At 46.6% G+C, this 13,933-nt stretch overlaps 1 protein-coding gene across 3 annotated transcripts in view; it reads right to left on the bottom strand.

The window, feature by feature from the left end:
- FEZ1 (fasciculation and elongation protein zeta 1) overlaps positions 1–12,845 on the bottom strand; it is a 47,058-nt gene extending 34,213 nt beyond the window's left edge. For 2 of the 3 annotated variants that reach the window (XM_059183997.1, XM_059183988.1), the window contains exons 1-2: positions 12,678–12,845; positions 6,577–6,926 (exon numbers count right to left, since the gene is read on the bottom strand). In XM_059183997.1, the coding sequence (XP_059039980.1) occupies positions 6,577–6,887 (311 nt within the window). In that variant the 5' untranslated portion in view covers positions 6,888–6,926; positions 12,678–12,845. Of the gene's footprint in view, positions 1–6,576; positions 6,927–12,052; positions 12,326–12,677 lie in introns of those variants that run through there. The other variant, XM_059183992.1, reaches the window with a different exon arrangement.
- Between the last annotated feature and the right edge of the window lie 1,088 nt (positions 12,846–13,933).

The raw sequence follows: 13,933 nt of genomic DNA on the forward strand, positions 1-13,933 counted from the left end.
ATAAAATCTTAAAAAATAAAAATAATAAACAAATGAGTCAACACCGAGAGATTAACAAAAATCATTAAACCAAGCTCCTAAAATTATGTCATCCACGGCAGCCAGTGGCATTGGCTAACATTAGCTAATGATAAAGGGGGGCTCTATGCAATCTTCCTCAGGTGCTTACACATGCCAAACATGAGTGATACCTACGAAAACAAGGTCTAAGAAGGTACATTTTATTTAGATCGACTAAAATAAAGAAATAGCCATTTAAAAATAAGCAACTAAGTATACATATGGATCAAATTCAAAACATGACAAAATCCAGGCTGAAAAGGCAAGTGCAGGACGGACAGGAGCACAGACATTTGAAATGTGAACAGGTGAGTGCTCTTAACATACGTAAAATCCAGAATGATATATGATTTATGGGCTAGAAGCAAAGAAACTTTCCTAGTGCACAAGGTATACAACTGGTCATGAGGCACATTGAAGGAACTCAAGAAAACAGTTTCAGAGCCGTGCGCGGGTGATCCGCTTATTCTGTTATTTTCCTACAATTACAAGAAAGCACTTTAAGAGGACTCATCAAGTGTTCATTAGACATCCATTCAGCAGGATTTCAGCGTCTGCTTCTTAAACATGGGTGATAATCCAATCTCCATCAGGCACCATTAGAGCTTCATTAATCCAGCCTAATGCTAACGCAAGTCTCAGTAGCATTCTAAAGCCAGGAGGCAAACACAATTTGCTGTCTCCAGGACAAAACTCCAAGCCCCACACCGGGAAGGCCAGCGGGGGACTCCCCCTTAACATGGCTGTGTTACCTTCTCTGCTGCGGAGAATCAACAAGCAGCATGTGGGCACTGACCTTCGAGTTCTCCCTGCAGCAAGCGCCTGGAAAAATGATATTCAGCAAAGCCCAAAATAGGCAGGAGGCTTTTGTGCCTCTTCTAGGCTGGATAGAAGCTGGGAACTTTAATGAACCACACACTTGCCAATGACCTTGAAACTGCCTGCATTCTTAAAACAACAAGCAGGGATTCTGTCATATCATGGAGGGTGTGGCAGCTTTCCTCATGTGAGCCTTCACTGACATATTGTGGATTTCATCTTCCAATTCTAGATTTTTAGGGATGATTCCCCACACCCTGATCTCCTTGGGATTTCAAGCCATCCTCATTCTTTCCTGTTCTGTCCAAATTTTCTTCTTCTTTTCTGAAGCACTCTTTACCCTTTGCGGCTCATAAACAACCTTTAAGACAGAGTGACTCTTATCTCTGTAATTGCTCACATACGCCACACCCCTACGCGTAGTCAGTGCCCAAGTCACAATAATAACGGCCAACCCTTAATGGGCACAGACTATAAGCCAGGTACTCTCCTAAACCTTTGTGTGGATGGATTCATTTCTTCCTCACAACTCTATAAGGCAGATCTTAAGGAGGGGGGAATAAAAACTGAAACTGAAAAAGAGAAGTCCGTTAACTTGTCTAGAGTCACACAGCCAGTAAAGACAGAGGTGGGATTTGAAACCGGGCAATAGAGCTACAGAGCTTATATGCCTAACCATGTAACTATTCCAGTTCTTTATAATTTTACTGGCACTGGCACAGGGATCAGAATAATATACCAAGTTCCCACTCACGAGCTAGTTTAGAAAGTGGCTCTGAGTGAAAGATCGCGAACTCCATTTTCCTTGGACAGGGTGCTTTCATCCGTCTCCAAAAGGAGCGATGGCAGGGGCAGCAGGGGCATGACGGCTTCCTGTCTAGCTCTCCTGCCTCAGCAAAGGTTACATAGAAGGCAAGGGCAGAAACACTGGCAGCAGCCACGGGAGCAGGAGAGGGAGCAAAGAGCCAGTGGTGGGAGGGAAACACAAAGCTTTCTCTGAGGAAGAGAAGGGGAAGGGCTTTCTCCCCCAGAGAGGCTACCTATTTCCCCACAAGCAGGGGCCTTGGGAATGAACACATTCCCTTTTACAGGCACCCTGAGGAGGACTGTGAACTTCTACTTCCCGGAGAAGCACCCTGCTTCCGACTCTTATCTTGGGGAAGGGAGACTCCCAATGTTACCTCCTAGATCTGTTCTCAAACAGCCAAGATTAAACATGTTGCCTTGGGCGCCTGGGTGGCTCAGTGGGTTAAGCCGCTGCCTCTGGCTCAGGTCATGATCTCAGGGTCCTGGGATCGAGTCCCGCATTGGGCTCTCTGCTCAGCAGGGAGCCTGCTTCCCTCTCTCTCTCTCTGCCTGCCTCTCTGCCAAAAAAAAAAAAAAACCAGGTTGCCTTAATTCCCGTCGTTATGCTGCTCTTCGTGTGCATGGTTTATGGCCCGGGCTTAGCGAGGTGCCTGTGGACTGACTAAACCATCTTTCACCACACAGGGCTGGGGATTCGGAAATGGACACAGGCAGAGTGTGAGGGACTGAGCAGGACAAGACACGGATAACAGAGATCTGGGTCTACTGGCAATATGGCCGTCAAGGCTACATGAGTCCTGCCCCCCCACACACACACACACGCACGCACACACCCACACACACACCTCTTTGTACCTATTCTGGACAATGCAGCAGGCAGCTAGGCTTAAAGGGCTTATTAGAATTCTGACTTGATAACCTTTCCCTTAATACCCTTGAGGCTGGCTCCTCCCTCCCCCCAGTGTTTCTTGTCCAGCCAGGCCAACAGCCTCGCTTGGGTATGTGTTCCTGTGAGTATATTAATGCTTGTTTCACAGTTAATACTTAGGAATTATTATATGCACATACTGGCTTTGAACAACTTTTAAATTCTTTCGAGGACTTAAATAGAATCAATACTACCACTGCCCTCTGGGGAAACTGAACTTCTGAGAAGACAAATAAAGTTCCTAAAAATCAGTTACCCATCAGCTTTACCTGTCCTGCGTATTCGGTATTTACTGGTCTTCACCCTCAAGTATAGTCGACTACATGGTATTATTTATTTACTGTGTGGACTTTACTTGGTTTTAAGTTTTTACTTATTTAAGGCATCTCTACACCCAACACGGGGCTCGAACTCACAACCCCAAGGTCAAGAGTTGCATGCTCTTCCGGACGGAGCCAGACAGGCATGACCCCACGTGGACTTTATTTTTAACAGCTTTAACCCAACAATTCTATCTGAAGAGCAGGAAACTGATTGTTCCCACATGTCTGGACCCTCAGTATCCTGGGTGCCAGTAAGAGGACTGATCACAACCCCAGTGAGGCAGGCAGTGGGCTGAGGTCTCTAGTCTTCCAGTTCAATCTCTCATGACAAAGGAAACGATGATCACACACGGCAAAGAATAGATTCTGGAAGTTTCTAAACTTACAGCCAGGAAATAACTATTCAAATTTGACTCGTGTAGTGCCTAAAACTTCCACGGCCTGACGAATCAGAGTTAACTTGACATCTCAGCCAACTCCCTATTGGCCAAATGGTTCCACACGGGAAGGAAAGAAATCCAAACTTTTTTCTTTTTTTTTAAAGAAATCCAAACTTTATAGGGAATTACTGCATTGGCTTTATGACTTGTGCTATCTTTAAGGAGGTTAGCTTGACTAAGAACGACACAGCTTTTGTTTTATGTTTCTATTATTTAACTCTAACCCAGCTAAAACACTTGTAGTCTGTTTGTGGATGAAACACCCATTCCACTACCAAAACTAGGCAAGTTCACAAGCTATGCTCAGGAGAATCATAAACAAATTAGATGTTAAATTATCTTTTTCCTTTCTCCATCATAATTTTATAGTTTATAATTTTATAGTGTCTGGATAGGTATCTCTAGGCAAAATGTGCAATTTAACTCTGATTTTTATTTTAAGTTGGAAAGGCTTAGATACATGGACTGCTTAGAAAGCACAGTGTTAATTTCTCTCTTCCCGGCTTCCTCCCTCTACGCTATCCCCAAATTGTACCTTATCTCTAAGGAACTATTCAACATTCGGTCTTTTAGCTGAAGCAGTCAATGAGGCAGGCAAGACAGAAAAATCAGGGTGAGCGGACCAATAACCCCATGTGATGGTAATTAACATTGAGTGGCCTCTGTTAATGTGCTAGAAGAGAGCAAGAACCAGTTCACTGGGCCTTCGTCCTTAATGAGGCAGCAGGGAGCCGGGGAGGCAGGGTTCGTTAGATTGGGAAGAAATGATTTGTTGGAAGCAAAAGGAATGGGATGCATCTTAAAATGTCATTGTGGGTGAGTTAAGGAATTAGGGTCTTTCCGAGTTCTTAGCCCTGCTTCATCAAGATTGAGCTCTGGAGGTTTCAGAGATGAGGACCCACGCAGTCGACTAGAGTTAAGTGACTAGCCCAAGGTCACACAGTGAGTTAGCAGGAGTAAGAAAATTATAACCCACAGTCTTTGTATTTCTAGTTCATTGCACCAGGCAGTGAAAAAAAAAATATTCTGTATAATAAAGCCCCAGAGCCATTCTTTTTCGACTTACATGAGTTAACAAATTATAACAGGCTCGGCATTTAAGAAGAGTCAGTTTCAAACTTAAAACTGAATTTAAACACAGAGCTCACAGTTACAGTACTGGTCACCAGAGTAAAATGTTCTCTCTGATCATGACTTCAGGCCAACATTAATTAAAAAGGAGAAAAGAAAATGGTGTGGATCTGGAAATGCACTACCTTTACCTACGAGGATGGCCATTATTGCTCACCCAATTCATTTAATATTCAGTATTTCATTAAAAAAATATTCCTGGATTACTTACAACACACCAAGCCCTGCATTAGACACGGGGGTATAATAGTGAGTGAGACAGACAGACACAGAGTCCCAGTACACTCACAGGGTCATCAAGTCAGCAACTATCTCCCACACTGGTCAGGCTCCCTTGCCTAGGACACGCCATTTTATCCCACTTATTTATGGGCAACAGTTCCCCTCCCCCGGCTCAAGTTTATAAAAAGAGAAACCAAAACCCGGTTGCTCCAAAGTCCCATTACAACTACCTGTGTGATCCCTTAAGAACAATTGGTACTTATTTTATCTCTATAGGGAATTCAGGCCTATTTTTACTAAGTGCCTAAAACATCCTTCTTTAATTTATGTGCCAAATTATCCCCTTCGTCTTTTTCTTGTCACTCCTCATACAGCACTTTTCTCAAAGCTCTTTTCTTGACTACAGTTAAGACCCCATGAGTGGCTAGTAAGTGACCCAGGGACTCTGTATACTCAAAAGCCACATCACCTAATTGTCACTTTTATTGTGCCCAAAGTAATTCCCTGGGCTCTCAGTTAGTATGGTTTCTGGTTTGGACATATCTTAACACTTGTAGATGATTTTCCAGTCCTGAGAAGGGTTTATAAACAGGTGATTTTCATAATTCTGCTGTTTCTCAAAGCAATTTGTTGGAATCTGTCACTGTTTTGTTTTGTTTTGCTTTTAAGATTTTTATTTATTTATTTGACAGAGAGAGATGACAAGTAGGCAGAGAGGCAGGGGAAGGGGGTGGCTCCCTGCTGAGCAGAGAGCCCTATGTGGGGTTCAATCCCAGGACCCTGAGATCATGACCTGAGCTGAAGACAGAGGCTTAACCCACTCAGTCACCTAGGGGCCCCAGGAATCTGTCATTGTTAATTAATTTTTCTTCTGGTCCTTATTTCTAATATCTGGGCGGATTACTACTGATATAAAGAAAACTGAAGAGGTACCTGGGTGGCTCAGTTGGTTAAGTGTCTGCCTTTGGCTCAGTTCAGGATTTCGGGGGTCCTGGGATCAAGCCCCACATCAGGTTCCCTGCTCAGCGGGGAGTCTGCTTTTCCCTCTCCCTCTGCCCCTCCCCACTGCTTGTGCTCCTCTGTCTCTCAAATAAATAAATAAAATCTTTAAATAAAAAAAGGGCAACCCTCTCGGGTCCCCTCCTTCTTTGGGAGCTTTGTACCATCACTCAATAAACCTTGCTTTGCTGCCCTCAACTCTGCCCTGTCTGCCTCTTCATTCTTCAAAGCGGTGTGACCAAGAACAGCAGGCACCGAAGGCAAAAATACCGCAAGGGATTGTGCTTCTAGAAATTACTAAATGGATCCCTAAATTTGTCAGTCTGAAGAATGCTATTATAGCAAAGACTTTACCATTGTTTACTTCTTCGTTTTCACCAGAAAGTAAGCCTTCTAAGGGTTAAGAATTCTAGTTTATGTAATTAAAGCTACTAGAAATAATAAGGGAAACAGCTCCACATGCAAGCAAAGTAAAATATGTGCTTTAATGAGGAAAAAGAGAGTCATAGAAGGCTTGTGCAAAATAAATTTTTGGAAAGGGAAAAAAAAAAGAAAGAAAACTGAAGATAGGCTCTAAAATGGATCATGCTCCTAAAATTCCATTTTGTATTAAAGAAAACCTATTTTCTAAAAATCTTTCATTCCTTTAAGTTTTCCATTTTAAGAAAGCTCTACAGGTCACCGTACAGGGACATAATAGTGTAATGTCCGCAATTCCCGGGGCCCTGCCCCACTAGAGGCAAGTATAAGTGACACGAACCCATGGACAGAAACCAGGTCCATGTCAAGGAGCCCCAGTCTACGGGGCTCATGTCGGAAGCAACAGAGGGCAATTAAGACTTCTTACTCCTCGTCCTGCAAGGTCTCCTCCTCCTCCTGGATCTGGAACTGGTTCTTCACGGGAGCCAGGGTCTCTGTCTTGGCGTTGTAGTTCCGAAAGCAGACATTGAGCTTCTCATCAAATTCATTCACAAGGTCCTCCATGGACTTGAAGCTGATTATTTCAGAAGAAAAATTCTCCAGCTCAGAGAGGGAGGGGTCCTCTAGATGGTGGGGAGATGAGCCGTAGAAACACTGAGGTTTCTCCTCCTGGTTGTCTGAGCAGCAGGGCCGAAGGTCCTCGAACTCTTCATCCAGACTCACCAGCGGGGCCTCCATTCTTGCCCAGCAAGAGGACAACAGCAACTCTCAGTTGATCTAGGAGAAATAAACAAGGTAACATGAGCTGGGCTGGGCTGGGCTTTTGTGACAGCTCTGCTGGGGAGCCATAACCAAGTCGTCCCTGGCTCTAGATCCCTCTGAGAAAGAAGATTCCGCTTGCCAGGCATCCATCGTGGCCGTTCACTGTTATACACGGGAGATGTTCAAATAGAGCCACCCATGTGAGTAACCTAAGTGGAGAAAACTTTGGAGACCTGCCTGCTTCCAGTTCCCTGCTCCAAAACACAAAGCAGAGTGGTTAAGACGCAGGCCCGGACCAGACTGCCTAGGTTTGCATCCTGTTCTGACCCTGACAAGTTGTAGCTGGACAAGCTGCTTAATTCTCTGGGCTTCCTTTTGTTTTTTTCTCAAGAAATAATCTACCGCAAGGGATTGTCTGATAGATTAAGGGAGTAAACCCAGGTAAGTGCTTAGAACTGTATCTGGAAGATAATAAACATCATTGTTGTTCCATATGTTCTCCATTTATTATTATTATTATTATCATTATTACCATAGGTCCACATTCTTCACCACGTGCTCTGAGAACCAGAAGTCTTTGATAACTTATTTGGTGGCAGAACCTGACCTGACCTCACTTGGCAACTAAAGCTGATCTACATGAATTTAAAGTTGCTTATGGTTTTAATTTATTCCATTTAATGTGTTTTGCTGCAGAAGTATTAATGTTTTTTTTTTTTTTAAGATTTTATTTATTTATTTGACAGAGAGAGATCACAAGTAGGCAGAGAGGCAGGCAGAGAGAAAGGAGGAAGCAGGCTCCCTGCCGAGCAGAGAGCCCGATGCGGGACTCGATCTCAGGACCCTGAGATCATGACCCGAGCCGAAGGCAGCGGCCCAACCCACTGAGCCACCCAGGCGCCCTATTAATGTTTTTAATTATGGCGATTGCTGCCCCAATCCCCAGGAGACGATATGCAGAATATGCACTCTATTTCTGCTTTCAAAATGCCTGGCCCTAAGGGTTTTGGATAGGAATTCATGGACCTGGATATTACTACCCTCATCAATAAATCATAGACCAATAGAGACTTTCAAACAAGCACCTGAGCTCTTCTAAGACACAGAGCTTCTGTCTGGAGTTAAAGGAACAGATCAAATGATTGGTTATCCTGAAAGAGAGAGACCCAGCTAACTGCCCATGTGCTCCAAGGCCAACCTCCATTTCCATCTCGGGCACACCCTGCTGAAAGGCTGCACACTCAGGCCTGCTTTCTTTTCCACAGCTCTTGTTCCTCCTCATACACTGCCTTCGACCACGATATATCCAACCATGTGGATATCCAAGTCCTTCCCCAATTTTAATTTCAATCCCTCAAGGGCAAAAACATCTCTGGACATCCCGTATGGCTTCTAGCACACACCGCTGTGCAGCTAGGCAATCAATCAACGTGCACTCAACGAGAAATGATCATTTGTCTCCCACGTACCGCTTCTCATTTTCAATTTCAAGCAGTACAGCATTACTGTCTCTCATACCCTTCCCTCCCTACTCCACTTCCTTCCCCATAATGTGGAAAGGCAACCAAACTCTTCTCTCCTGTCTGTGTGATTACTGGTCCAATGAGATGCTGAAATTGGAAACACCACCTGAGGAGAACCGAATAGATAACAAAAACCATGGGTTTTGCCCTGCAAGTGCCGTTGTCCGTCTCTGTCTATAAAACTTAAACTCTAAATGAGTGAGGCAAAGGTCATGCCAGGCCAGGAACGAGCCAGCTCTTACTGGGATTGTACTGGGATTAAGTCAGTTACCATCACATCTCAACAAAACACATTCTAAGTATTTATGGTTTGCAAAGGCAACATGATAAGACATAAAAATAAAGAGACATAAAAGCAGTATGGTATCTTGGAAAGAACATATGCTCAAGAGCCAAAGAGACCTGCCAATGCATGGCTAAGTGACAAGCTTCATGGGTCCTGATTTTCTCATCTGTTAGGAGATGAAGGTGTTGGTGTAAAGCTAATAGCTTTGGAAGTTAATTTCAATAACTTATTAATTAACAATCTTAATTTTAACAAAATATTTAATAATGTATTTTATTTGAGCCAATATATCCCAAAGGTTGTATTTCAAAATGTAATCTATATTTTAAAATATTAATGAGACAGTTTCCACTCCTTTTTCGTACTCAGTCTTTGACATCCAGCGTGTGTTCACTGTACATTTTCCATTTGGACAAGCCACAGGTGGCTTGTGGCTACCATATTGGATAACAGAACTATAAAGCAATATGCAACTAATTCACAGTCAAGGGTTCTTCATCTAGAGTCTACAGACCCCTAAAAGGGCTCTTTGAATATAACTATCTTTTTTTTTTTTTAATCTATTTATTTATTTATTTATTTGACAGACAGAGATCACAAGTAGGCAGAGAGGCAGGCAGAGAGAGAGAGAGAGGAGGAAGCAGGCTCCCTGCTGAGCAGAGAGCCCGATGTGGGACTCGATCCCAGGACCCTGAGATCATGACCTGAGCCGAAGGCAGCGGCTTAACCCACTGAGCCACCCAGGCGCCCCAAATATAACTATCTTTTATGCATTTAAAAACATATTTGGATGAGAATCCCATAGGTTTCTCTACATTGCCAAAGGAGCCAATAGCACAAAAAAGACTGAGAATCCCTGAGTGCCAAAGTAAGTTGAGAAAAGGCCACAGAGTACAATAGGAAGCAAGGAAAGGCTTTACAGATGAGGGATTTGGAGGCACCTGGGTGGCACAGTCATTAAGCATCTGCCTTCAGCTCAGGTCATGATCCCAGGACCCTGGGATCGAGCCCCCATCGCACTCTCTACTCAGCGGGGAGCCTGCTTCCTCCTCTCTCTCTGCCTGCCTCTCTGCCTACTTGTGATCTCTGTCTGTCAAATAAATAAATAAAATCTTTTAAAAAAAAAAAAAAAAGATTCTCTCTCTCCCTCTCCCTCTGCTCCTCCCCCCTGCTCATGCTCTCTTTCTCTCTCAAATAAATAAATAAATATTTAAAAAATAAATAAATAAAATAGTTTTTAAATTGAATGTTACATTGTAGAGTAATGAAGATAATCTTTGAATTATGCCACAATGCATGGCATAAGTGCTAAGCACAATGCATGGCTTATGTGGTGTCCAAAAGATGTCAACGATTTTAGGAAAATAAGGATAACTCGATTTCATGGAAAGGTAAGGGGAGGATGTTTCAAGTAAAATATTAAAAAAGTAAAATAAAATAAAAATTCCCCCTGCCGTGACAGTCTATGTGCAATGCTCCAAATGTTGATCAAATGGGAGAACCATGGCTGAATAAATTTTATCACCTCTTTTTTTATTTATTTTGGTCAAAGGTTCTTGGAACATGGGCCCCATTTCAGGGAGACATGAAAGCTAACGGCCTTATGTTCCAGATATGTACATTTCCTTTAAATTTGTACTCTTCTCTAAGAGAGAAGGGGGAGCAGGAAAGAGTGATACCAACGGGGCGGGGAGGGGGGGCTAGTTTGAAACGGCACCGTCCATACTATTAACCAGCAACAAGAGAACGATCCAACCAGAATCTAAGACAGAGACTGAGTTTGGGGTGTTGGCAACAGGAGGATTATGCTGAAAGCACCTATCCTCAGCCCAGGCAGCCTCTGGAGGAAATGGATTCACCTAGATGATTATAAAACAAGAACGGGATAGCACAGCCCTAGAGTTTTGAAACATGGTCATAGCCTGATTTCTGTCCATCGATTCACGCCCATGAGCCAAGAAGCTCTGCGTGAATGACCACCCGGGGATGTGGGGATGAAACAAATACTGAAAGCCTGCACTAGAATTTGGAAGTCACTCAACACCCAAACCGGGCCTGGTTTTGGTAGAAAGACCCCAGACTAAGGCAGAGGCCATGAGAGCCTGGCTCAAGGAGGGGCCTCTGGGAGGGCACTGGCCACCCTTCTGGAACCTGTGCCCCTTCTGTCCTTCCTTTAGCTCACTTTCTCTTGCTCTTCTCCCTTGGTGAGGTGCCTTTGCACTCCCACTGAAATGTCCTACTCTTGCATCCTGACCAGCTCTCCTCTGTCTTCACTCCCAGCTCATCTCAGAGGCCTCCTCCCTGAAAAGCTAGGGTTAATGCAATTCAGAGCTTATCCCCTGTCTCTACACTTCCCAAATGATTTTTTTTTTTTTTTTTAAGGCAGGAAGAATGGCAGGAAAAGGGAACCGCGGAAGGGTCACCTTGTCTTTTTCACTCTATCCAATAACAGCCTGCAGGACTAGACTTTGATTATGTCCTATAATCTACTCCATTTATTTTGGCTCCCGATAGATGGTGTAATTTGGAAAAGAAAAGACGGTTCCAACCGTCACAGAGACCCAGTAGGAAACACAGAAGCCTCTCCCCTTGCAGCATAATGATGCAGCTTGGGGCTGCAGTCACAAATTTTCACTCCCAGCTTTGCTGAGCTGAACAGAGAGAAGCAGGAGCAGAGAATTCACCATTGCCTCTCCCCAGCTGGGCCCCTGCACCTCCACAGAGGCCCCAGTCCATCTCCCCCCTTCTTCCTGTTACCTACCCCATAGATCAGTTATTTCTAGCCCCTTACCCACCTCATCCCTAAAACCTGCCCTGCACTGATTCACCAAGGCTGTCCCACTGCTACTCAGCAAAACCAGCCAGGACACAGGACAGTGACAGCTTCCCACAACGAATGTATTTTGTTGCATAGAAGTCAGCAACCCCTTTGCGTTCCGCTCCCCCCCACCTCCTCCTCCTCCTGCTGCTCCATTCACCCTCATTTCACATCCCCCCTCCTCCCAACCCCGCCCGGGTCTGTTGGGGTAAAGAAAGGCTTCTCCAAACAGCACAATGGCTGGCGCTCCAAGAAAGCTGGGCTCAGCCCGCGCAGGCCGCACACAGACTCCACGGCCCTTTGGCCAAACAAGAGCAGGACACGGGAGTGGCAGAGAGCTCCGCGGGTGTCCAGCCGCGACAAGGGAAGGGACAGGCAAAAAAGAAGAGAGGGCTGGGATAACACGCCCGTCCTGAGGCTCTGTCAAGCCTCGCGCCCCTGAGCCCCAGAGGCCCTGAGCCCACCGGAGGGCAGCGCTCCCCCCAACCACCACCACCCTCGTCCTTTCTCCGACCTGTTCCGTAGTAAAACAATCGCTCCCGCAGCGTCTGCGGCAGCTGCCAGCGGTTCTGACACTGCAGGAATGCATGGTCCTGGGGACGGGCTCGACACCCCAGGGAGGGGCACGGGCGGGTGCGGGGTCAGGCTCTTAGGGGCATAGATGACTCGGGGGCGTTTTAAGAGTAGCCGGGCCGGATAACGGTCCAGGGAGCAGGTACAGTCCCACTGCCCCACACCATCGGGCAGCGTTCCCGGTTCCCCCAGCCCCCAGCCCGCGCCGCGCCTCCCTTCTCTCTCAATCTCTCTCTCTCTCTCTCTCTCTCTTTCTCTCTCTCTCTCTCTCTCTCTCTCTCTCACACACACACACACACACACACACTCGCACGCCAGGCCTGGCTGGGGGGCCCAGGCTCTGATCTGATGATGCTTGAAGTGCCCATCATCCCAGCTCCCCGGCCTCGGGGCTCTTCCGTTCCAATTCCAGGATGGGACAGGATGGGGGCGCGGGGCTGCGGCGTCCCCGAACCTGCTGGCGGAGAAGTCCCAGTCGCGGGGCCTCTCCTTCACCACCCCCGTCCGTCCAACCCCCACCCACGGCAGTGGGTCAGTCGGGCTAAGGTCGCCCCCCGCGACGGCACCTGTGCGGGTCCTGGCGGAGGGAGGCGGATATCGCGGGGCTCAGCGGGACACCCCCATCCACGGGCCGCGGGGAGCGGCCGGAGCACAGCGCGGCGGCGGCGGCGGCGGCGGCAGCGGCGAACCAGCGAGCGCTCCCCCCGCAGCTCGGCCGGCGCCGGGCTCCGCTCCCCTCCTCCACCCCGCCCCCTCCGCCCCCTCCCCGCGCTCGTGTCCGGGCCCTCGGGGGCGCGCCCGCGCTCGGGCACCCGCCCGCTGGCACGCGCCGGGCCCGACGTCATCTACTCGTTAGCATTCAGAGCCTTCCTTGCAGCATGTGGCCTGCCTTTATTAATATTCATGACTTACTATTTCTCCCCTCTAACATTGGACTTTCTTCTGCCCTCATGAATATTCAGCAGCTCCAAGATCTGTGCGTGCTGTAACTCCCAATAAGGATACCTCACAGCGCCTGACACTAGATTCTCCATAAAAACATAGGCAGGTGGCTGAGTGGATGGGCAGGTGGATGCCCTCCAATACATCGAAGACTCCCCTGGCCTTTTTTGGGCTCTGACTCTTTCCATTCTACTGGGGACCGAGGTCAGCAAGTTGAGGGATGCTGGCAGCCCAAACCCAGCTCAGACCTCCAGCCAAAAGTGATAACGGCATTTACCGCCCAAAGATTCAGGATGAGAGCTGGATCCAGGCTGATAAAGCTGAGTGAGGTTTCTGGCACAGGAGGACTTGAGGTAATAGAGAATAATCCACCAGGAGATTATAAGGAAGGCCCTGGGGTCTTATGATAATTGTCTCCTCATTCATTTATCTTGTCCACTATGCATAAGTCTGTGCTTACAAGTGCTGTCAGTACAAAGTCTAATAATTCACCAAAGCAGACAATTGAAAGCACAAGATCTGTGGGTATCAATGGAAGCAACCTTGGAGAACCCAAACACTTCGGTCTGAAGTGAGTTACTTCATCTGTAAGTTACAGATGAAGTCAGATAAACTGGCAGAGGTGTGAGGAAGGACCTCTGGACAAAGCGGAGAGCTTCAGCTGAAAGGAGCTGGAGCCCTTATTTGCTCATTTAGGCCTTCATCCCACAGACATTTCAGTCATGAGACAAAGGTGGAACAAGGGAATAAGGTCCCATTCAGAGGAGAGCAAGAGTTGGTCACCTTGCCCTCCAGGGGCATCAACAGATCCAGTAGGGGCTGGTTCAAAGGTCAATGATTCGGGGTGACTGAGTGGCTCAGTCAGTTAAGGGTGGGATTC

This window comes from Mustela lutreola, chromosome 1 (genome assembly GCF_030435805.1).
Source record: "Mustela lutreola isolate mMusLut2 chromosome 1, mMusLut2.pri, whole genome shotgun sequence".
In the NCBI taxonomy this organism is placed as follows: domain Eukaryota; kingdom Metazoa; phylum Chordata; class Mammalia; order Carnivora; family Mustelidae; genus Mustela; species Mustela lutreola.